This window comes from Atractosteus spatula, chromosome 6, assembly GCF_055471065.1.
Source record: "Atractosteus spatula isolate fAtrSpa1 chromosome 6, fAtrSpa1.hap1, whole genome shotgun sequence".
NCBI lineage: Eukaryota > Metazoa > Chordata > Actinopteri > Semionotiformes > Lepisosteidae > Atractosteus > Atractosteus spatula.
The window spans coordinates 47,678,817-47,704,787 of record NC_142711.1 but is presented as its reverse complement, the minus strand read 5'-3'; the positions used below and the strand labels follow the sequence as shown (position 1 = coordinate 47,704,787).

Below are 25,971 nucleotides of genomic sequence, written 5' to 3'. Positions count from 1 at the left end.
ACAGTTCATCATTGAACACCCACGCTTTTGTATCACTTTGTAATACAAAATATTTTTTTGTTTTAAGTGCCCCCCTGCGTAATTAAATTGTTTAATTGCGAGTCTTAAAGTATGTTCACGTCCCATCTATAAATAATACATGATAACTAGAATAAAAAAAAGTTCGGGATTCGTCTTTTGTACACTTATGAAATACCTATAAAGTAATTAAATAATTATCTAATCACGTCTGCCCAAGTAGATGCGTGAATAAGTGGAAAATGACAATTAAAGACGATAAGTATACTTGAGTGCGGTTGGCTTTTTTTAAAAACTTTATTCCTAGTTTTATAGTTATGGTTGAGAACAAAACGGTAAAGGCGGCAAAATACCGTTACAACGTTTTTATTTTCTTACCTACCGCCGCTGTTTTCTACTCAAGAAAACGTCAAACGCATTAATAATCGGTCTGCATGCTGTAGCGCCGGCCTCCGCCTCCCAGGGCTGTCAGTCACCAGAGCAGCACCCGGCCGGAAGCGCTGGGACAGAGGCTGCTTATTTTAAACCTACAAATTCAAAATTGTAACACGGTTGCAATGCGGATATTTTTATTTTAGGACGTCCATCATTTGCCAGCAGCGGTTTTTGGAGGAAACGAGCAGTGCAAAAGGAAGAGGGAAAGTGTTTGCTTTAGTGCAGGACTGGTACGCAGTGGGAAGAACACAGAGGACTGAGAGCATTGGTTTATTGAGCTGTGTATGTTGCATGAAATCTCAGTTTTTTTTTGTTTTATTTGAAGACGTATTTTAATTCTGGGTATCAAACGCGCTCGTCAATAAAGTATTCACAGGGGAATGTTGGAGTGAAGCAAAGTGGGGAGGGTTATATTTAAGGGGAACTGCTGTTTTAGGTTAGATATGCCGATAACTAAATGGTAAGGTGCTTATTCTGCAGCTGCATTAAAAATAAAAGGAGAATAGGCTCTTGACATCTTAAGAAGAACCAGGACAGGAGGAGCAGCATAAGTGTACATACTTTTTTCTCGGTCTGTTCTGTTGTTAAAGAGACCGACCCTGAATTTGAACGTGAGCTGTCATTATTAGGCAAAATTAAGTGTAAAACATGGCTACAGTCAGTGGCATTGCCTCATCAATTGCGAGTAAAACGAAGACGAAGAAGAAACATTTTGTTGCTCAGAAAGTCAAGCTGTTCCGTGCCAGCGACCCTCTGCTGAGCGTCCTGATGTGGGGAGTTAACCATTCTGTGAGTAAACGATTTCAAATATTACGTCTTGTTTTTTTACTTGTGTGGTTTCTGGCGACCTTCAGGTGCCGCTGATCAAACTTAATGCGCTGAACTGCCTGGGTAGTGAAAAAATGCACCCACTATCCGCATTTAATCAAAATATTCCGTGATACAGTATTGTAAAAAGAGAGCTTTCTCCTAACACTGTTTTGTAACGTCTTTGCATGTTGCCCGCACCCCCTTTGAAAAGCGTGTGATTGCTTAGCGAAGCTGAGCGAATGCATTGACTCCTGACGTAATATTAAATGATCAAAACGTCTTGGACTTTTTTTTTTATTTTTGAGTTGTGCCCAAATCGCAATTGAACTCGGAAGTCAAGCTCGCTCGCTCGCTCGCTCGCTCGTTCTCTCTCTCTCTTTTTAACTGTCATGAATTAAACTGTTTTCCAAGGGAGTGTGGCAATCTTTAAATGTCTGGAAGGTGGGGATGTTGTGCTGACTGCCGCCGCCGCCGCTGCTGCAGTTGCTGCGAGAGTTTGTCGCGGTTGGCTGGGGAACCTGGTGGTTTGCTCACCGCGGAGACGGTGTCCGGGTGCGCCGCGTCTGCTACGTAGCGTGTGCGTGTGTGTAGCGAGCCGGAGGGGAGCGTGAGTTGGGTTTGCAAGAAAAGCATCCGGTCCCGTCAGTCCCGAAGCTTGTCGGGCGGAAAGTTGTCGAGGTCCCCCGACTGCAAGTGAAACCCGGACGTTTACAGACGTTGCATGCGGGTGGCGGATGGCTCTGCAGGAGGCATTCTTGTATAGATTGGGGGGGGGAAATCGGAAAGATGTTTTTCTCAGAATTGTTAAACGATGGCAAATCTTGTCTCACGATCGGCATTTGGATACTGTAGTATGCTCACAGTGTTGGTGTTGGGGGCACTCATCAACTACATCAGCTGTAAATGGCAAAATCCCTAGAATTCCTAACTGACAGCTTGTGTGATGTTATGCAGGTATTGCACAAACATGCTTTCCAAAGCGCTATGGATCCGGGACATCATCATTGTTGTCGTAATTAATAATATTGTGTTCTGTGTAAGTTAAACAGACGGTAAAGGATACATATTCCTCACATTGCCCTATGGGAATCCAACAGACAAGCACTTGAGAAGCCTTGGCTTCGCCTGTCCTTACAGTTGTATCAGTTAAGGGAAATGTGCTTGCCGAGTCCACTTAACTATTATTTCACGGCTTTTTTACTCCCTTTCTCGCACTAAAACGACTTATCTGCTATTTCCTTTTGCGTGCTATTTCAACAACTCCAACTTCCCTTAAAAGCCAAGTTGCTGCTAGACCTGATGCATATCTACTGTAAATCCCACTTCTCTCCAGCCTGAGTAACCGAGAATGGTGCACCAACCCGAAAAGTTACTCATACACTCACCCCCGGTCCTGTTGAGTAAATGAGACCATTTCTGAGACCATTTTCTGAGTAAATGAAATTTCTGAGACCAAAACTAACCTCGATGGCCTAAATGAGTGTAATTACTGTAGTTGAAGACTTAATGACTGCGTTGATTATAAAACCTATTGACTGACCACCCTTCATAAAACCAGGAGTGAGTATAACTGCATTAGGGCAACAGGTGGTACAGAAGTCCCTTTAAAGACTCCTAGGTGTTTGCTTTCCTTGGAGTCTTAATTCTCTCTTCATGTAAAACCTTCGCTTCTGTCTGGCAACCCCGACCAAACAGTTCCTTAGTATGGTCTTCACTGCTTTAGCAAGCAAATTCTGTTAACATACCGTACTTCACTTCAACAAAACGTCAGATACCCAGACAAAAGTAAAGATTGGTTTCCAATACAACACAGGGATATGTAGTTCTGATTTGTGGATTGCTTTTAATGTATGACATGGTTTTAAGAAAAAAAAGATTCAGGGCTTTTAAAAGTGGGCTACATTGTTTACCCTACACTATACAGGAGGGGGGAGATAATTTCCAATGACATGCTGATTTATGTTAGTTATCTTGATAAAAGATTGCAATTCTGGTCATTTCAGTCAGTAAGTGGAGCTTGTAACTGCTCTGCTCTGATGGAGACTGGTTTCTAAAAAAAGTAGTTGCGAGGTTCACATTCATGATGTCTTCTGAAGATAAGGATGAATTGCAGCCATTAAAGTCAAGGTAAACTCTGAGTTAAAATAATAACACAGAACATTGGGATATTAATTCAGTGGAATCATTACACAATAGTTGTGATAAATGCCAAACAAGTGAAATATGCAAATGGAGATCGAAGTTCTATGACTTGATGTTACTTTTTTCGATCAATGTGGGATGCCCTGAATTTTAACCAGTAATCTTAGTATTTAAAAAAATATATATTTTTCTTTTATTCTCTTTTGTACTAATGTAGTGCAGACTGTTCCAGTATTAAACTCATCATCTTTAGCAGGCTCACCATTAGTATGATGTGGTGATTTGCGAACCGTGCACCTGTGATTAACTTCTGACAGTTTGCATTTGCGATTAGCAAATGTCCCAGCTTTCATCCAGACAAGGGGATTAAACTGCTTTATCTAGCATTTAGACATCAGGTGGGCGAACTGTAGTAAGCTGCTTTAGTCCCGGCTCAAATCAAACGTACGTGTTGGGTTTTTTTTTTCCTCCGTCTACTGCTGATTGAAGTCTCCATTTTGACTTATTTACACCTAACTGAGCAAAACTTGTCAACACTTTTGTCATTGGTAAGCAAATGGCCTTAGCTTTAGTTGATGAGATTGTACTGTCTGTTCAGGATTCCCTAGGTCTGGCAAAGAGCTTTTGGCAGCCTGGGGTTATTTCCTCCCCAGCGGAGTTCTGTACTGCTCAGAAGAAGGAGGAGTGGAACAAAGAGAATGCCAATGTTTGGGGGAAAAGAAGTGGAGATTCTTTTTTGGAATGATCATGTGTGGCCATGTCATATTATCCAACGTTTCTTTAAAAAAAAGTAAAGGCTATTTACCACTTGTTGTAGAAATAATAATTTCTTACACTTCTATAGCTTTTCTGGACTCCACTCACAGCACTTCACAGGTAATTGGGACTCCCCTCCATCACCACTACCAATGTGTAGCACCACCTGGATGATGCAATGGCAGCCATATTGTACCAGTGCGCTCACATCAGCTATCAGTGGGGAGGAGAACAGAGTGATGAAGCCAATTCATAGATGGGGATTATTAGGAGGCCATGATTGGTAAAGGCCAGGTGGAAATTTGGCCAGGACACTAGGGTAAATATCCCTACGCTTTTTGAGAAATGCTCTGGGATTTTTAATGACCACAGAGAGTCAGGACCTCTTCCATCTCATCTTGTAAATAGGATGGTGCCTTTTTTGTAGTGTTGTGTCCTTATTACTATACTGGGGCATTAGGACCCACACAGACTACAGGGTGAGCGCCCCCCTACTGGTCCCCACTAAAACCTTTTCCAGCAGAAATCAGGCCCTTGAGGTCTCCCATCCAGATACTGGCCAGACTCACACCTGCTTAGCTTCAGTGGGTTGCCAGTTGTGAGATGCAGGATGATGTAGCTTCTGATTATATCCTATAAAGTAAAATACACTAATACTAAATCATTATAACAGTATATTCCTCTTCTGAAAAGAAACAATTCAGAATCATCTTGCAAATCTGGCAAAAGCAGGACTGGTGTGGAGGAAGATAAGTGAAGGGTTTGATTCTGCATGTGGACACTTCTTAAAAATGACTTCCTTTATACACGTGGGTCAATGGAAATATTTTTTTACAAAAAGGGAAAGTGCTCTGCTTGTAAAGGAGGTGGGTGATGGAAGAAACATTATGAATGTGTTTTATGCAGGCTACAACACAAAAGCGAAAGGCCTTTTCTCCAACTAACAATTGTGAAAGAAACGATAAGCACTAAATGCACAGGACATTGTTTGCAGCCTTGATGCTTAAAGAGCTCCTTAATGGATTTCTGTTTAGAGTTTTGCGTTTTTGATGCCACTTAAACTCCTATTGTACCTTATTACCCCAGGCTATTGCTCTCTAAGCAGTGTGCGAATGTTTGGGTTCATCACACTCTCAACACCACCCTCCATGTTCAGATACACCACGCCCTCCTGTTTTTTTAGCAGGGTGGCACTGCTGGAAGATTGTGAACACCACAACTGCCAGTAAGTGTCAATCCTTTCTGGCCCTCACTCTGCCTCTACACCCCAGAAATGAATCTGTCCACATTTCTGAGCCTTATTGTGTCATAGCCTTCAGGTACAAATACATTAAACTTGCTTGAAGAGATGCAAAGGCATACCTTCACTCAACTGTAGTTGTACACTTCTGGTAGTTCTCTGAATTTGTAGATTACTTTTTACCCCCTTACAGATATGCTTGTATCTGCAGTCAGATCTTTCAGAAGCCCAGAGATCCGCCTACTTCCTGTTGCGTCATCGATTAGGTGTTACTTTTTACAGTAGACTTCAGTAAGTGATTTCATATCACAAGCGGAAATTTTACAAATCCTCTACTGCTTCTTCAGCACATGCATACCAGTTATGTGAACCTCTGTTATAGGCATGGGTCCTCACCATTATTTCTGGAAAGGACCATTTGTAGTTAAGATGGATGAGTAAAAGTTGATACTGATAATAGGCCTCTCATTAATGGAATATGCAACCAGTGTTAACACAGATGTCACACTTTTTCATTGAAGCTGCTTTGCAACCATGATCGCAGCAACAGGTCTCTCAAGTGGGTGCTGCATCTCACCTGCTGTTGGGATGAAACACCATGTACAAGCGCAAAGATTTCTTATAGTAGAATGTAGTTTATCTTTACTTGCTTCTCATCTGCCTCCTATTGCAGGGTAAAGTCACCAGAGATCTTAAGTCTTTTTAATTATCTGTGAAGATAAAGGGAATGAATGTCCTTGTGTTGTTAGCTAATGCAAGTTAATCCAAACAATCCTCACCTAACCTCTTGAAGCATAAAGAGGAGTGCCTAATTGGGCTGGTGGGAATGCATTTCTGGCTCTGTGCATTAGGTGGCTGATCCATCCCTTTTGAGAGTAAGAATGCATTTTAATGACGCTCTGTACAGCCAAGTATTCAAATCGGATCCGCACACATTGAACCTTTCAGATGGCAAGACCTAATTTAAACAACAAAATGAGTCTTTGTACTGTACATCTGTGAATGGGACTGTAGGAAACATCTCACAGGAGCTGGCAGTACCTGCTGAGTTGCAGTGTCGACAATGTGCATCAAATATTCTGCTCACCCTCTGGTAGACTCTAGTGTGTACAATTGCTATATTCTCCACGATAACATTAGTACAGTACGATGCACCACCTTTCAATACTCCGCAACATATAGTTTTTGTGATGCAGGAGTCTGAAGGGGCTGTCTTAGCCAATAAGTAGAATGCTTATATGTTGACCTGCTCATTGCATTTCTTCGCCCCTATTCCATTTGTGCAAAGTGTTTTATATTGCTTTCTCCTGTATCTGATTCGTACAGACGTTCGGCTTCCTTTGCTTCTGCAGGGAAAGGAAATGACATTTGATGAGTCATTTTAGCTCGGGGCTTCCAAAAAAGCCTCTTCGTTTCAATACTGTGGAACATGTAAAATTATGTTCAGTGCTGGTGTGTTGTGGCTAGGCTTTGCTTAGAATGATGGTCAAGGAACTTTTGAAACAAAAAAGTACATGCATTGCATACGGTACTGCAACCCGTGTTTGGAACTGGAGACGAGACGGATGTGATGGTTTGAATTTCCAATAACAAGTTGCTGTATTACTTGCACAACATTTTGGATGATGTGGCATGCGCACAGAATAACAAAGTGCATTTCAGATTTTCTTACTAAGTCATATTTTAGAAGCTGTAGGGAAGTCCGTAGGAAGGTCTGCATTACTCTGTAGTTGAATATCCAAAATAAGAGGCAAACTCACTAACTGTCTGGCAGTTTGAAAGTGAGCCTATCATACAGCATCTTAGGTCAGGACTTGTCAAGGTTGTGCTGTGTCATTATTATTTTTTATAGGTATTTTTAAGTAATGTTACAATTTTAACGAGACTAAGTCTAAGACTAAGACTTGTCTCAATTTATGATTAAAAGTAATCGCAGAATGACTGGATGTGTATAACAATCAGGGAGTAGTACAATGTTCAGTCTTTTCCAGAACATGCAAGACACAGAACACGGATCCAATGGATTTGCTCCAGAATAACTGTCCTATAGAAACCAATTCTGTCCATCTCATTGAGCCACCTCTTGAGATAGGCTACAATGACAGATTTCCATTCTTTAAGCTTATTTGTTTTTGGCTACAATCATTCCAAACGATATTGCTGACTGATCTCCCTTTGTTAGTTTAAGAGTTGCCTATGAGCTAGTGCTCTTCGGTTGCTGAAAATCAGGGGGTATTTTCTTCCCAAACATCTGAGTACCACTGAAATATTTCTGAACAAAATTGATGTAACCTAGGACACAGCCAGAGGAGGTGTGTGAGTGTTGTCCCATATCATTTTGATTGGCGTAAATGGTGCTATTTTAACTGGCAGCTATTACTTAGAATGGAAACTAGATTTAATGATTTCGTTTTGGTCCTTTTGTAGACCTTAAGATTGAGTGAGGTCAGCACATACTTTTTGTATGTGCTGCACTAATGATGTCTTGAAGTTGTGTGCTCAGTCATGCGTACCATATTGGATTGGACTGTTTGAGGTTACCATTTCACTTGCTCCAGCCAGTTACTACAGTATGTTGGACATTTCTGTGTTTTTCCGTGTCTTTGTCCTAGCTCAAGAAAATCTGCCGAGCTAAAACAATATGATGGACTAAAATGATATTTAAAGTAATTAACCTTGGACTGTTTTCCTTTGAAGCATGGCCCATGATGCTTTTTTCAAACTCTCAACAGGTATTCTGCAGACATACAGGTGTCCACAACAATTAGAAGTAATTGTTCTCATGTACTTTGTATCTTGACATCTAGAAACTGCTCTCTTATTTACCATTATTAGCAGTTTTCCTGTGGTTTTGCTGAATTGTTTTGAAGCTGTATCTTTTTTTGTACCTTTGCAGTCCTTATCTGATGTTGTATAGTTTTTGTCCATACAGTTGAATTAGTCTCTTGACAGGCCTTGTTGTTTTTTTTAGTTATATTGTACCAATATTTGTTGTTTGTTAGCTTTCTCCAAGGTAAATGTTTTTTTTGATTGCAATAAAAAAGTTTTTTTTAACTTTTAGTTACAGTATTTGAGGAATTATCCAATTTGTTTAAGTTTTTAAAAGTAGGTAGAAATGTCCATTAGCACTATGAGCCTTCAAGGACTTATTTTCATTTAGTTGACTGCTATGATATATTATTATCAGGGAGTTTGCCAGTGGAAGTTTTAATGCACTCTGCACAGTACCCTGTAGTTTTCAAATTCCTTTAACTTCAGATTTTAATTACTAGAATACTTATCAATCAAGAATGTTTCCTTATGCTCTCTTAAGCCACTTGTATACATTTTTTGACTGAGCCGTCTGGAAATGTTTACATGGAGATGATACTGGCATTTTCGCTTGGAAATCAAGGAAAGGAAAAGCTGCCTGGATTAGCTATAGGAACCCAGAAGGAAACTGTCACTCTAGCGGTTAGCGGTCTTCACATCAGTAGCATGGTTTTGCTTGTACATTTCTATTTCGTAACTGCGCAGACTTCATTAACATAAGTGTTTTTTTTTCTGCAAAAAGTTTTACTTTTCAGCAAGGTTGTCCCCATATTGCCTTGTGTTCATTACCTTAACAATTTCATTAAACGTCATGTGTTACATCTTTGACATTGAATATTACTGCTTAATTCGCCAACAGAAATGTATTTGTGCTTTTGTGTAGTGTAAAGTCTGCTGCCTGTGTTTCTGAGATTGACTAGGAGTTGCTGCCCTCTTCACTAGGATCAAAGGGGAGCTTCAGTATAGAACAATACCAAAAATTTCAAATTAAGCACAAAATTATGAACGTTGTGAAAGCTCTGTAAATCTCCATGTTGTCACGGGTGAGAGTGAGAGTTTGCATGAATTGTGACCTAATGCAGCCCTTCCTGCTCGCTAGTCACTATAATGACTTATGTGATTTATGAGCAAGTAAGTACAGGTTGTACAGCAGACCTTTCACCACAGAAATGTTCTAGTGTGATCTGTATTCAGAGTTAATAAGTAAGTAGTATTTGTTGGCAAAACTGTCTCAAAATTTAAAGCAATATTTATATTCGATTGAAAGAGATGTAAACAAGCTGGCTTGTGAATACAATGTAATAGGGCTGCTTTACCTTGCTGAACGTTCTGAAACACAGAATAGGCATAACTGGAAAATGTTGTCTATTTTGTAATGTAAATTGGAGGTTTTACAGGTTTAAAGTGAAATGCACAGTGTATTTTGGTTTGAAATGCATTCATTACTGCTGATTCTTTCTAACCCAGCAATATAAAAACAGCTTTGCAGTTTTCCTTTAACTCCTCAATTGATGGATGTTCATAACAATTTTTTTTTTGCAGTTACTAATAAACTGTCACTGAAAGAAGTATTTCTTGATAATTATGTTATGCATAAAATCTTATGGACAATGAGTCTGCTGAATAAATTAGAAACATTGATCAGTTCAGTGGGTCTGATTTATGTCCGGAATAGCTTGTAGCTGATTAGTTTAATATGAGTTTTTTTTTGCACACAGTTATTAAACATCAAATCCCATCTAAGCAGCAGTGCGATGCTTAATTATGAGGACAAGTAACGAAGTTGCCAAAACCCTGTTGCTCGAATGAGATTTGTTTGTCCAAACCACTGAACAGATATTTGGCAGGTTTGTAAAATCCAGTTTAAAGTTGTAATTTTCATTGACCCCATCAGGTCACATGGTTTGCTGGCAAAATTTGAAATGGTTTAGCTGCCATCTTGGATTTTGGATCATAGAGTTGGCAACTTTGAAGGGTTTCTCTTTTGAGGCGGAGAACCAAAGAATGCAAAAAGCTACTTCATGTATACCAGGTTAAGCTGTTTGCCAATATTATTCATGGCAAGTTCCTTGGCATCTTAAAAACATGCTGAGAAGAAAAGAAACGCAACGGTTCGGCTATGGAGCCTCACCCGAAGAAGGCTCCACAGCCTAACCTTTGTGTTTCTTTTCTTCTCCTTTCAGCATGGAATAAACCTTGACTTGTTGCTTTGCAGCCTATGTATGCTGATGCAGCTACCTACTCGAACTATCTTAAAAACATGGCTGCTGTGAGTCAATTATGGTTGGAGCTCTTACACTTTACCTAGTCCCACCTGGATCTGCAGTGGATGTGAAAATAAGTATATTATTGCTCCCCTAATGTTTCAGGAATTTCTCCTGAATTGTCTTCAAATTACATATTTAACACTAATGAAAATACAAATATGAAACTTGATATGCATTTTACCTCATTTCAATGATCTAATATTCCAAGCTTGTCTTATATTAGACATTTTTTGTAATAAAATTTAGTAGGCACCAAAATAATAAGTAATATTTCCATGTTATTTTTTTTCAGCTGTGAATTAGCAAGCAGTTTTAATCGGCCATGTATGGCCATTGGCTTGTCCTTCCGGTCAAATGAAGCATAAGCATAATGAATAAAGACAGAATAAAGACAGCCGTGGCGCACAGATAGGCTTACTAATTGGCTCCTGCACAAAAAAATGACCTTCTCTGTGACCTTGGACATTTCCTAAAGATTCAAGGCAAAATCTTCTGACCCCCCCCCCCCCCCCCCCCCCACCGCCAACAGAGTGTACATACTGAACGTGCTGTTGTATTTTCCAAATGATTTTTTTAGTTTAAGGTGTTTAACATTGTCGTGATTCATGGAGTCATATGGCCTTTCCCAGAGAGAGTGCATCTAACAAGTGGAGCAAATCATGAAAATGCCTTGTCTCGCACAGTAAAAACAGTGGTGCGTAGAGCTTTGCTACTTGCATCTTTGTTCCCCAGTGTGATGTGCTACAGTAGTTTTCAGATGCATGTTTTGATGCCAAACATCCTCTCCCACGAGTCCTTCTTTATCAGAAATACCTTTCTGAAATATTTTGAGAAAGAAATCCACCTCTAAATAAAATAGGTATCAGTGGCCACAGTATAGTATAAGCATTTTTAATTCTATCCACACATTTCTGGATTTGATTCTTCCAATACAGGGTTGTGGGGGAGCTGGAGCCTATTCCAGCAAGAATAGGCGCATGGCAGGATATGCCCTGGATGGGACACCAGTCTGTCACAGAGCCCACACATGTGTGCACACTCACACCAGAGCCTATTTACTGTACCTACTAGTATGTCTTTAGACTATGGGAGGAAACCAGAGCATTTTTCAAAAATCTGTTTATCTATAACCTTCTAAATGTAATTTGTGGTGGGTGTGAGTAAATCAAAACTAGTTATAAAGATCATTGGGTGGGCTTAGGCCTCTTGGTTGCTTGGGAGGTGGCAACTTCACAAGCGTGCATGACTGCCATGGGGATAAATACCACTGAAGCTTGTTCGTGAAAGTAACAGAGCAGGGACCTCCACCCTTTTAGGGCTGCTTATGCTTTGCAAAAGCAAAATGAATCGCCTATTCAAATTAAAAACTAATTTTCCTCTTGGTGTTCAGGCTGTTTTAGGCTTCCACGGATTTCATTTCTTCCCGTCTTGAAATTGCTTATTTTGAAAGACTGGGTATTTTAACAACCCTGTACTAGTCAGGTATACAAAAGCAGACCATTACAGTTCAAAACACTGTGTGACTGCTTTGTCTTCAAGTGTAATGGGTGTAGTTACAATTAACGTATGTTAAAACGGGATTAGAGCATAAATCCAGGATGGTTGCCTAACCCATTTCATTCTTGCCAGTGCTCATCCTGTATTGCAAACTGTTCCCAAGTAAAAACATTAGCCACTTAATCCCTTACTTGGTAGGTTAAATTGCTTCCTGGCTCACATTTGTTCTTACCGTTTGGACTAGGGTTGCTGTAGGAACTACTATACAAATTGTCTTCAGACTCGGATGCATCATGCCGAAATCTGTTTCAGATTTGCACCTCACATGTTGCAGCAATTGTTCATATGCTCACAATTGGTTGTCACCAGCTTGGCTATGAAGAGCGACTGCTCTTCAGCTGTTTGACAGATGAGCTCTGGACTGGGATAGGTGTCATTCTAGTTACAGATGAGAAAAGTGGGGATTCCCTTCATGCCTTTTAAACCTATTCATTAGAGGAGCAAACATTCAGGGAGTATGGAAAGACACCAGGAGAAATAACGTTTCCTGTGATTCCACGAAAGACTTCTAGCACTACATTTTGAGATTCACTGACCTAATAAGCGATTAGTTCTTCCATTCAGTTGCCTGTAGTTGAATTTGCTGTTTTCAGTCGTATAATTCATATCAGAACAGTCTTTTGTCTATGGTACTGCTGTATCTTTTGACTTTATAGGTTTTCCCAACTAAGGAGCCTGAATTTACTGTACACAGTCAAAGGGTAAAGCTACAATTGTAAAGTCGTCTGGAAGTATGTAAAACAAAACAAATCTTCATTAAACAGTCCAGCTGTTGTGTGGAAGTCCAGATGAAACTACAGGATGCAAAATATTCAATTTGAAATATTCTGGATGTTTGTGGTTATGAAGAAATTAAAAACAAGGATGACACACTATACTGTATGTTGTATATCTTGGATCTAGGTTTATTTTTGCATTGCACTTTCTTGGTAAGAAATTCTTCACTTTTGTAATAGTATGCTTTTAAAGATTTTTTGCAAGGGCATTTATAGTGTGCAGTCAAGAACAGGACAAGACCTACTGTACAGAACCCCAAAATTATTGATAAAGTCCCAATACATCAGGGAAGGCAACACTTTACTTTCTTTGGATTAAATATCTGAAACCATTTTTCAAAGGCAACACTACCCAGCATAGCCTTAAAAGATACGGCCAAGCTGTGGTTTTCATTGATTGTACTGTATGTAGTTTATTTACTACGTATCAATTGTTTTCAATCAGGGATCACAGGGGATCCTCACACATTACACTTGCTTTCAGGGATCAGCTGAATATATTTTTTCACCCCATGACTAGAGGAATGTACTGTATAAGAAACAGTCCTACAAAGTTATTACATCTGCTTCATTAGTTGATCTCCTCTCTCACACAACTGGCAGTGGTTCTTGTGATCTGTGGTTTATCTTTACTTGTTGTTGGGGTTTTTTTTGGGACAAAATTGTATAGCTTGACCTAATTAGATATGGTTGCTTTAAAATGTCTTGCTCAGCAAGAAAGTGAAGGAAATCTCCAATCTAGGTTCTGAGAAACTGAAGCCTTTCAGTATTTGGTATCACAGTGGTATTTACTGAACAGTGGATTTTAGAACTTGTCTTGGAAAAATCCCAAATTAATCTTTATTATTTTGACACTTTGTAATCCTGTTTTGCAAAGGTATGAGAACATTCTGAAGAATAATACAGGACTTCTAATCTGTGGTCTTCTGATTTCTGTATTTAATTGCAGTACATGTATGTACAAGAGGAAAGTACCGTGAACATCAATTATTTAAAATCTTTATTGAATATCAAATCTCTTTATAAAGTTATGCAAGTGCAGCAAGCTGTCTAATAATACACTGAGTGAAGAGTGCAATGATTTTTGCAAAACCACAACGATGCTTCATAGACTGGAAACTATCTGATACTTAGCCCTTGATTTGCCAAAGTCGTTATAAAAAGAGGTTCTGGATGTTCTCATATCTCTTGATTGAAAAGTCTGCTGATAGCATAAGTTGGCTAATATGTTCTTGAAGCACAAGAATGAATTGCAACCTGTTGGCAACTGAATATTTAAGTGTCCAGAGAATTTCTGTAGAATTTGGTATTACAGTTGCCCAGAAAGAGTATGTTTCTGTGACTCATTTCTGACTTCCATCACAGGATTGCTAGATAGAGCCTTTTCTAGCATTACTGCTTTCATTTATTGGCCTTGCAGTGACTGGAAAATGACAGAATGCTGCAAAATTTCAGCTACTTTGTGATATTTGAATATTTCCTCTATTAGCAAGTCCTGGGGTACAGCAGGCCTTTAAACTGAAACTCAATAGGAATTTCCTCCATGCAAAGACACCTGAAAGTTGTTCTTGCCCTCTGGGCTGGCTTTTGCCAATCTATGTTATTAATCTGCCAAGTTGTATGTTATGCCTCTTGTCTCTACAGTCCAAAATTCAAAACGTGTGATCCTTAACTTTCCTTAATATTTTTACCCCTTAACATTTAGCTGGTATTCAAGTTTAGATTGTTTGTAGCTGGTCAGGGATCCACCAGGTTATAGTTTCTGGTATTATTGCCATTGAAGGACGATTGTTCTGGTCTGCATGTGGACAAGGTTACCCTGTGGGGCTGTGCTCAGGATCAGGAGTGTGAGCTCTTCTGACCTTAAAATCTGTGCTTTTGATTTTGTCTCGCTAGAATATGAATTACATTTAAAGCCAAAGAAGGAAAATGGCAAATACCAGAAATGTAGAACCATTAAATACAATTGCAAATCAGGCTGCATGCTTTTTCAATCTGAAAGCATATTAATTTAGATATGGTTTTCACTTATTTTTCTTTTAAGGTTGAGATGGCATTTTTTAATGAAATACTATATAGAACGAATGTGGTAATCTAGATGTTTGAGCATTTTTAAATTTTTTAGTGACCTGTTGTGTTGTAAGCCAGAACCTTTTAACCTTTTCCAGCAAGAGCTCCATCTCTCAACAAGTGGTCCCCAGAGTCCCATTATAAAAATTGCTTATGTTTTGTTTGCAGATAAGCTATTTAACACTGTATAATAGTCGTCTTTCATATCATTTTTAATTAAAGCAACAGGTTAACAAAATAAAAAGCGTCTTTTTCTATCCCATGCTTTGGCTGTTATACTGCTGGTTTGAGTGACTGCGCTATGATTTGCTGTCTGTAACTGGGATTGATTTTGATTTGCCCAGTAGGTCTTGGCATTTCACTCAGACTCATTCAGCTGGCCTATTGAATGAGTGCGTAGATGCCCAGGAACTGTGGGTGTGAGCCATGCCTATTCTGTACCTGCTGGTTACTGTAGAAATACAGTATACTACTTTGAAGCCTGAATGTTATCATGGAGTTTAAGTCAGCCTAATCCAGGGGTGTCAGACTCATTTGCTGTGCTGGGCCAGATTTGACTTAATGGATTTAAGAAGGCCCTACAGTATATTCTACAAATTATCAAAGTAGAAGGCAAAAATGTTTATATTGTTTTCATAGCGTTCAATTACAAGAACATGGTATTTGTTATCCATTTTTGGTATTTAATGTATGACATGTGTCCCTTTTTAAAATACATTTGGCATTAATGTCTTCACTGGATGCCAATTTAAGAAGATTTAAAACTCACAAATTATTTCAGCCCGTCTAGTAGATCTGGCGTTTCTGTTCAGTTTTGAACTAGTGACTTTTCGCAAGCCGAGCAAATTTAGCAGATTTACTCACTACACTGTGGTATGTTCTTTATTATTGTTAACTGTAATTTAAAATATAGTAGTGATTGTTATACACTGTTACTGTAAGTTATGAGAATTGTAAATTGGGTCTGTTGGAAAAGCATGTTGTCAAGACCTTGTCCTCCAACCGATGCAAAACTATCCAACAGTCCACGCTCGCCACATGCAATTCGCAGCACAATTTTATCAATTTTTGCTATAAGAAGCGTGTATTTTTAACACCTGTTTTTAACTGTGCAAAGCCATTTTCATTATCGTGAAGGATCTTCGCTGTGTAACCCTTGTAGTGTTGAACATTAAGTGTCTCACAAAAAAAACAGTTGCTTCAGATACTGTCTTGGGAACAAGTTTTTCCATGTAAAGTAAGGACCACTTCCATTGAACAAAGCTTTGCATTATATAGAAATTAAATTTATAATCCGAGGGATGGGTTTAAGCCAACTGGTAAACTGCAGGATTGAAATGCAAGTGATATCATACTTGCTCTGAGAATAGCGTTCAGTGTTTTTAACTGGGAAACAGGATCGTCAAAAGAGAAAGTTAAAGGGACATTGCATGACCAAAAATAAATGCTAAAAATCAAGAGTACAATTTGCTAGATACTGCTAATCTTATTTCCAATAACTATTACTATTTCTCTTTGGCAACATTTACCTGTATCTGCTGTGCATATCAAAAGTCTACTTTCCGTTCATATAAGAAATATGTGAGTTCCTCTGCTTCTCTAGGCCATATTCCTTTTTTTCTTGCATCGCAAAATTCAAACGCCCTTATTACTGTTTTTTTCAATTTTATACTTTTTTTGTGATCATAAATGAGGAAAAGTTTGAGTGAAACCAATGATGGCTCAATTTTTAGGAGGGTTTTGGAGGAAGTGTGTATACAGGCCGTGCAGTTGTTTGTTTGTTATTTTGCAACGACTCTGTCAGACTTGATGTGGAACATCATGAAATGGGCGCCATGATTAGATTGTGGTAGAAAACCACAGGGAGTGCTGTGGATGTGAAACTGCTATGGTAACGATACCATGGTCGCCTGTATGGTGTGTAGGCTATGCACACAAAGACAAGGGTAAAATTAAATCGCAGCCCAGACTTTGACCTCGCCTGTCGCACACCTCAGGGTCAGACGAAACTGGGCTGCCGTTGGAGCAGTGTTTCTTAGATTAGAAGTTTAGATCAATGAGGGACCAAGTCGTCTTCAATGATTCTTACCTGTATGTTTGTGCTGAAGGGCCCATAGCACTTTAGTCAAGAGAAATAGTTATGTATAATCTTTCATGGCCAAAACCAGGTCAGAACATGCTTGAGCGGTGTAAAGTTCCTGTATTCATTCTTGTAAAAGCCTGTTTACTGGTTTCCATCATATCGAGGCTTTGTCAGGTCAGCGTGTGGTGTAGAGGTGTCGAATTGGCCGATGTGTTTCACACCAAGGTGCTTCACGGTATAGTTGTGGGCTTAGCCGAGACGGTAGCCAGGAGTTAAGGAACCTGATTGGTGATGAATGGTGCCAAATGTAAGCTGCTACTGTTAGTTACATTTTGGTTCACAGAGCAAGGAGAGCAAGGTGTCTAAAGGAAGCCATGCAGTGTTTTTCCCTAGATCTCGTTAAGGTACTGTTGGACCAAACTTGTAAAAACGCTCCATTTTGTCTGTTTTCTAGATCCATTGTATCAAATTTTCATGTAGCTTTTGAATATTTTAAAGTAGATGCTTTTAAATTGAGTGCTGAACTACAGTACAAGCTTCTCAGGGTGTAAAAATGCCTATGCCTCTAAATTCCTTTGTAGAGCCATAAATGACTTTTTGCTTTCCTATAATAAGGGTATTAGTGTTAAATTAATTTTAAAAAATTGAAAGGTTTTGAAAGCACAAGGCCTGGAATTATGTGTGATGAGCTTGTCAACTTGGAAACAGTGACCGCTACTTCCGTGACCATGACTAAGTTCTGAACAGTTTGGCGTTCAGTCCTTCATTTACATTTTTGTGGTTTTCTAAACAGAGTTCATGAAAAAAGTTCCAAGGGCGGGCAAGTAAATAAAGCATGACATACCCTTAGTGAATGGCTTTGTTAGTGCACATCTCCTTTTAATTACTGTTGATTTAAATTTTAAGAAGAAAGCCTACTCACAGAAGGTCTGATGGAGAACTATATTTTTCACCATGATACCAAGTGCTGCACAGTTGCTATGAAGCCTTAAAATATATGCATATTTAAGCCATTAAGAACATTGGAAACCTCTTAAAACAACTTCAGTACTTCAGAGACAAGGGGTGGGTATGTAACATATTGTACAGTTGCAGCATTGAGAAATTTGATTTTCTTTGGGATTTTCCAAAAATCTCAGCTGTTTTTAGATGGAAATTGACTACAGTTAAAATGTATGTACTGTAATACATTTGTGGATCCTGTCTTAACCACCTGTCTTAATCCAGAACAGATCCAAATCAGTTTCTGATGCTCAGTAAAATTAGAACCCAATTCACAGAGATGTTTGGATCATACCAATTTGTCTTTCAGGGTTACTCGAGCAGGTGTCTACTATGAAAGTCATTTGTGTGCCTGTGGGACTATGGTCGTATTGTTACATGAGAGTACTGGATCATGTGTGATAGTGTTGGTAGCTGTACCTCTGATACGCTCTTTCCGTTAGGCTACAGACGCGGTCTTGTGGGGTTTTGTCCCATTCTTCTTGCAGATGAGAAGTCCTGTTCCTTAGTCCCTGAGCCCTGCAGTATGTGATGCAGATCGTTCCAGTACACCCCACAGTTCTTCAGTGGGACTCAGGTCTGGCAGCATGAAGAACTTTCATTCTCCTACTGCAATAAAGCCGCAGTACAATAACATCTCTAATGCGTTTTATTTTTCTCGTTATGTTTATTAAAATATCTATATACTGTAGATATTGTATATTTGAATGAATTTGTGGCTCTGTCCTACTATTGGTTTTATAAATGTCTAGAGTTAGTAAATGGCATACAGATCCTTTACAAGAGATTGGACTCAGAGGAGGGCTGTTCTTTGAAGTTGCAAGCCTGTTGTCAAGAAAGAGATCTTCAGTTCTTTTGTCAGTGCTGCAGTGTTTGTAATGCAGGGCAGGTTCATTTTTTTAATGTTTTATTAATTGTCAGTCCTAAAAAGAGGGAGCAGTGAGTTGGAAAAGCACAAAGGGGAAAGACTGGAGAAGCCTAGTTCTACGCTGATGGGGAATTATGACTCCAAGTGGGTCCTGAAATAGTGCATGGATGGTACAAAAATTATCGTTGTTCTCCCGTCTTTGTGACAAGTTGCGATTTTGTTGATGGATGTACACTTTGAGCAAGATCTTTGAAAGAGCTGAAAAATATCCAACAAGTCTGACAAAAAGCAGGCTTCTGCATTGTGCAGACACTCCATAAAAAGGAGGTGAAACTTGGGCATTCTCCAAAACAGGCTCAACTGGCCTGTTTCATTGATCTCTAACCTGACAGACTCTTGGGGGTAATGAACTTGATAGTAACGTTGTAGATCTGATGGCAGTCAATTAAAAACAGCTATGGAAATACAGAATTAACATTCAGAAGTAAAACAATCCAGTATATATGTTCACAATCTTCGAACCTTTTTCCATATGCCAACAAATAGGACAAAAAGACATTCTTTAAGAGTTTAGACTGATGGATTTTAAATATTGATGGGCACATCTGTTTCTTAAAAATCATCTAAATATTCTAATTCATGATTGATAACGGCTTTCAAGCTTCAAGCCTCTAGTGTTCCGGTGCGTGCAGTAAAGTATCGGCATACTGACCAACGTGGGCAATATAAACTCCATTGCTGCCAGCGAGAGCAATGAGAAATACGTGCCTGCGTGGCCACACGGCCACTTCCATAATGAATAACTGTGGCTTTGCACTGTAAAGCATTTTTCCAGCTCCTGCCTCAGCCTCTCCCATGAAAGCATGGATAGTGGACATCATTCCACAGGATACAGTATATTCCAGCTGTGCTGTAATTGACTTTCAGTGGTCGTGGAACAACTGTAGCTGACTGAGTGTGCATGGACACCCTGCCAAACCTGTCCGTGGATGTTGCTGCAACATGTTGCATATGACTGGTTATTGCCGGAGGGAGACTTTTCCTTGTGCTCTTGAAAATAGAGTATGTAATCATAAGTTAAAAGCGTTAACTATGTAGTTTGCTAAGCAATATGGCAAAGAAGGTAATTGTAGAAGTGAAATCGAAAACAAAATGGAAACAAATGAGTGACCCGGCATTCTAGTGCTTAAACTGTGCATCTACAGAGGTCAGGCTGGCTTCTCTGCTTGCCAGTATGATACAAAAATCCAGTTACAGAGGCAGAGGACCTGGTAGTAAGTGTTTGTTTTTCAGTTGATGGTTTTCTTTTTTGAGGTGTTCTCCTACATTATGTCCTTTATGTACATATACTGTATGTCCACATTTGTCCTCTGAGTCTTGTATGTAATTTGGGTTTCAAGAGGACATTGTGATGGTTAAAGGTACTGAATGTTCAGTACTGTCAGACCCAGTCACTAAGAAACCACACCTGTAAAATCAAAGAAAAAGGTACATACAGTAGCTAAATACTTCTAGTACCAATATATGGGACATTGTTCCATCCCTCTGTATTTTATTGGTTTATAACAGTTGTCAGTTCTATTTTTGTGTAACTAATGATTTGCTCTTGTTACTATTCATCTGTTTTTTTCTTAAAAATAATTGTTACTATCCTGCAATTCTATTTTTTTTCTGTCAGACAATGTGCTTTTAGACATATATAGATCTGACCTTAGGTCTGTAACCTTAGACAGGCCTAATATAAGGTAAAAGTCATATAGTCGACCATATAAAAATTACATCTTGCCTTATTTGGTTTAGAAATGACCCCCAGATTCCTGTACTTGTGAGAGACATTTTTGCAGCATCTATCACTTTTAAAGTAAAACAGAATTAAAAGTACAGAGAGCTATGGAGGGCTTACCTCATAGGTCCAGAGGTGTTTTGAGAGAGGCTGGAGTTACAGTAGGCAGTTTCAGGTGCAGCCAGGGAAAAAAAGAGAATGGTAAAATGCATTTTAAAAACTCAACTTGGTTTTGAACCTAATATTTAAGAATTAAAGTAAGACGTGGTTCCATTAACGGAACTTTGTTAGACGGAAAATGTCTGTAAGGGGATCAGAACTAAAAGCATCTACACCCTTCAGGACAATTGGTTTTAAATGCTTATATCCTTTTGAACTTTCTGACCTGGCCCCGTTATTACCTTTCTGTGTGCTTTAGTGTTCATGTACAGTCTTTCCTGATAAAGCTGTGTGCTCCGACTAAAAAAAATGAATGCTGTAGTTTGGCCTTCAGCAGCCTCAGAAAGTGTTTGTTTTCTTAAGATCACACGCTGTACAACTCAAATAACAAATGTAAACTTGTTATATTTGACTGATCTGTTTTTACATACAGTAGCTGTGCACCTTTGTTAGGGAGACCAAGACAGCAAGCTAAGCTTTCCAGTCCATCGTACCCAAAAGCCTCTTTGACTTGTAACCCTTAATATCTACAGTCACAGATTGCTTAAAAAATGTTAAATGGAGTAGTTCAGGTGGGTAGGTGCGTCAGCATGCGTAGGCAGCAAAAAAACAAGTAAAGGTTTATTCCGTGCTGAAAAGAGAAGAAAAGAAACGCAACGTTTCAGTTGTGTGCACCTGACGAAGGCTCCACAGCTGAAACAGTGTTTAGTTCCTTCTCTTTTCAGCACGGAATAAGCCTTTTACTTGTACCTTCATTTAGCATCGGAACAATTGGAACAAACCCAAAGATGGACCATCAGGCTGTTGCATATTGATTTCAACAAGGGGTGAAACTCTTGTAATTACTTGGATTATTTCCACAAAAAATCTGGGGAAGTACAGTATATTCTGACTCTAGATGTCTAGCCCTCTGGACTAAGCGTGGTTGTTTTGACAAAGGAATTTACTGTGCCTTGCCACAATCTGCCCTGGTATTAAGGTTTGGTGCCTCATCAGTACTGGGATGATGATGATGATGTTGTAAGCGACATGGGTGTGCTGTAAGGTGGCCTCTGCACAAACATTCCTCAACAAATTCTCCAGAGGAGATTGTGATGGCGGTGTATCGTGCTGTACTGTAGCTGTTGCTGCTTGTTACCCAGGTGGATAGTGCATTTGAATGGTGAATGAAGTGGTTTCTTAACCTAGATGTACAGACTTTAGGGATCAGTGGGGGTTCAATGTTCTATAGTAATGCAAGGAATTATTAGTAGTATTTGAAATTGTCGAATTTTTAATAATGACATAATGCTTTATATCTGTATGGTCCAAATATCTAAAAGCAGTTAACTTAAGCAGGTAATTTTTCCATCAATACTGTTGTTTGCATCCCTTCTGCACACTGCAGTTTTGGAAAAGCAAAAATACTAACAGTAGTTACTGGATAAATTAGGTAAAGCATCTGTATATAAATCGAGATTCCAAATAAAGGTGGAGTTACCTTTTCTACGTATGAAGAACTAAACTAGATTTGTCTTTGTCGGTTTTCAAACCCTTCCATACATTAATGGATTCCCTCCAACTCCTGGAATTTGCAGGTATGTCATTGTTCTATTAAATGCCTGGAGTGTTGGAAACATACAGTAGTCCTATGAGCATTAATCTAGTGGCTAATTTCCTAGGCCTCATGGTGGCCAAAATGAAAATAAATGTGTAAGTAAAGGACTTCTTTCCAATAATATGCAAAGATTTTTATGATTTATACCACTATATTATATTATTTTACTTTTATACCACTTTATACCAAGCTTAAGGTAAATGTTGGGTGGGAGGGGCATACATTTACAGTAAGTCCTACTTATTCAGTCTTAAACATTTGAAGTGATTTAGACAGAGGTTGATCTTTTATCTGCTTTGGCATTTATAACATATTAAACATCTTTTCCCCTCTTGATGACATTTGCCGAAACTGCTGAATGTTTTTTGTTCAGTCACCACTATATTTGTACAAGGAAGTTGAATAGATAAGGGACATGTTTGCTCTTTTTGCATGTGATGTGAAGGATGTTGACTTTGGTATAGAAATGCAAATGCAGGATTTCTTTGCTGACTTTTCGCATTGTTTTCAGAGGAATAAAATGACCAGTAATGTCAAATGTTAACCGGGCTGCTTTATTTGTGTCATACTTCACTCATTAACCTCTTGCTACAAATGTTATCTCGTCGCATACAAATGTTATACAAATTCCCTTTTCCAGTGAACCAGTAGATCAGTGTAAGCTCTACAATTTTCCCAAATTCCAATGAATTGTACAATACTTTGGCTGCTGTACCTTTCTTTATTGGAATCTTCAAGACCACATTTGTCCTCTTTTATTTTTCAGGGAATTTCAGATCGTATTTTCAGTGTTTGTTCTGCAGGGGAAGTGCTTCAGTAGGCTGCAGTATTACAGGATTATGTCTGCATGATTGTGATACAGAAGCTTCTTTAGAATAACATGAATCTATGACTTGATATGCAAACATAGAGGAGAGTTACTGTATTTAAACATCTTTTAAATTGACTTAAATGCCATGCTGGGACTTACAGTAGCAGGACTGTTTTTTTCAGATGAGTAGCCTTCAAAAGCAACCAGTTACTCTTCTTATTTGCAAAGTCTGTTTGCATTGTTTACCTAGTGATACCCTCGCTACTGAAAAAGAAAAACATAATTATCACATCAATCTTTTTAAATGTATGTTGGGAGACTGGGAGTAACATCAACAAATTGTTTAGCTTGTACCGTGTTTTTTATTATGAAAATATAAAAGTGGAATATTTTTGCCACCCATCCATTGTTCTTGACTGAATCCCCCACCTTAAATCTGGGGAGAATTTGACCAGTTATAGGAAGGGCTTTGTGTGGCAACCGATGCAACAACATACTTTCAATAAAATGCCTGGATGACTGGTGGAATAATAAGGAAATAGGATATACAGTAGTGGCTCAGCTCTTAGGTTTTGTCTGATGTAACAGCAGCACAGTGTGCAGTACCTCTAAGTATCCTAACTGCCAGTATTCAGCCACCCAGAAATAAAACACTTTATTAAGGTGCCTACTTTTGACTTGGGTGGGTAGGGAGCTTTTATCAGGCATTGCCTGCTGCTTTCTGATGCCTGTAATGCCGTACATCCTTCCCAAAATATTGTCCTGTCTCTGTTCTCCCTTTTCCCTTGAGCCAGCTTGTGCAGTGGCATCTGTCCTGATCCCCCTTGATTCCTCAGCCTCTCGTGACACTGTAGAACAGTTCATTCTTCTGTCCTGCCTTGCCGATTTTGAGAGTCTCTGGCACTACTCTCACCTTGTTTTCCCCCCTACTTTTCTGGCTGCAGGTCGTACCTTTCCTGGCATGGATCGCTTCCCATACACTCTCCATAGTATCGCACAAGGCTCAATTATAGTTTCCTTCCGTGGCTTTCCTTACCATCTGTTCACCAGTACCTTCTAAATCTTCCTCTTTTTTTGTGTGACTTCAGCTTCCAGTTACTCCAACTGTGTCTTCTCCTATCTCTACTGCATCTCCTTCCGGGTGCACTTGCACCAGTTTCTATCATTTTCTATTTCATCTGATTCCCAGAAGCCACCGCAGGAAGCCTTGACGTCATCCTCAGCCCTTTCCCCCCCCCCCCGTTCTCTGTAAACCACATCTCTGGCAGAGGCTTTTTCTTCAGCAGTGTTCACAGAATTTGCCCCCTCCCTTGTCAACTGTACTTGACAGCTCCTAGTCCAGGCCTTGGTTGTCTCTCACCTATACTACTGCAGCATTCTGGCTGGCTGGCTGGCTTGACCTCCTTGCTTCTGCTATTCCCTTTCCCCCGCACGCCTTCACTCTTTTCGGTCTCCCTGCTGTTTACCTCCAGTTCAGAACTGTCGTTGCCTATTGTTCTGTTGCTCTGAGCTGACTGGCCATAACCTCCCTTCGTTCTCCCTCTTGTAAAGCCTGTTTGTGCTTTAATCTTGCCCATCCCTGGTGATGCAACCACCCTGCTGAGATTTAAGGCTGTGTAGTCCTATAATGCCTCATCTGTTCAAACAGCACCTGTGATTCTCCTCTCTTGATTACACCTAACCTGCCCTTTTTATACCTACTGCTGGGACTTCCAGTTTTGCACTTGTTCTTTACAAACAAGTGTAGTAGTGCTATCCTGCACTTGACATCTGTAGAAGCTTTTATTTGCCACCTGCTCTGACAATTTTTTTTATCTGTGCACTACCTATCCACAAACTTATCTATATTGGACTTTATGGTGTTGAACTGTCCTTCCCTCTAGCCTTGCTCTGCAATCTCCAGCATGCTTAAATCTTCCTGCATGTTATTGATTTAATGCTGAACTATTTTTGGTGGCGTCTTGTGTTTTTGCTTTATGAGACTTGTGTGTGAGTGGCAGGTTTAAAAAGATAGTGTGATTTTAATGAAAATACCAACACACATTTTCTGTCTTGTGTGTGTGGCGCGTTTTGTGGGAATACCAGTTGAGAGTCTTGGTTTGTCATCAGGTTAGGGAGTTCAAGGTGTTGAGCTGCGCAGAAGAAGCCGAAAGAATAAGATGGGGCCTCTAAAAATGTAAGGTGTGCATTTTCATTTCAAAATGGAACAAAATAAGAGGTCTTCCAATTTTTTCCAGTTTCGTAATTTTCTCCCAAAGTTTGAGATATAAAGTCTATTTTTAGCGGTTGTACTCCTAGTGCCATTTTTTTTCCAGTCCGTTTAAAAAGTCGAACTACCTTCAGTAAGTACATTTTCCTCCCTCAGACCACTTACAGTAAACGCTCCTTTTCTCATGGTAGATGGAAACAGGATTTTAATATCTATTCTCCCATAAAACTGTTGCCAATTTTGTTTCCAGGACTTGTTGCAATTTGCAGGTCACATTGCACTGCTCGCATCGTAACAAACCTCTGTGGAAAAGGTCCTGGCTCATTTTTAAATAAAGTTCTAAATGTGTAGCCATTTGATTTTTGTTTTTGTTTTAGCTTGGGTAAAACAGAAAACCTATCACATTAATCACGTTTTTTCAAGTTAATTGTAATGCAAATGACTTAAACAATCGAAGTAGAAGGTTCTTCAAATCTTCTTAATGTGCTGTTCGGAACAGAATACATTTTATGCAAACTGTATCTTTCAGCAGGCCCCTGCAACTTTAATTGCTGGCACCATTTTGGATTAAAATGAA

General features: G+C 39.3%; 1 protein-coding gene across 5 annotated transcripts in view; it reads left to right on the top strand.

Annotated features, from left to right (window-relative positions):
• The first annotated feature begins 512 nt into the window (after positions 1-512).
• The window catches only part of pip4k2aa (phosphatidylinositol-5-phosphate 4-kinase, type II, alpha a), a 95,994-nt gene continuing 70,535 nt past the window's right edge, over positions 513-25,971 (top strand). For 4 of the 5 annotated variants that reach the window (XM_088918862.1, XM_088918859.1, XM_088918861.1 and 1 more), the window contains exon 1: positions 779-1,242. In XM_088918862.1, coding sequence (XP_088774988.1) covers positions 1,102-1,242 — 141 coding nt within the window. In that variant the 5' untranslated portion in view covers positions 779-1,101. Of the gene's footprint in view, positions 736-778; positions 1,243-25,971 lie in introns of those variants that run through there. The other variant, XM_088918863.1, reaches the window with a different exon arrangement.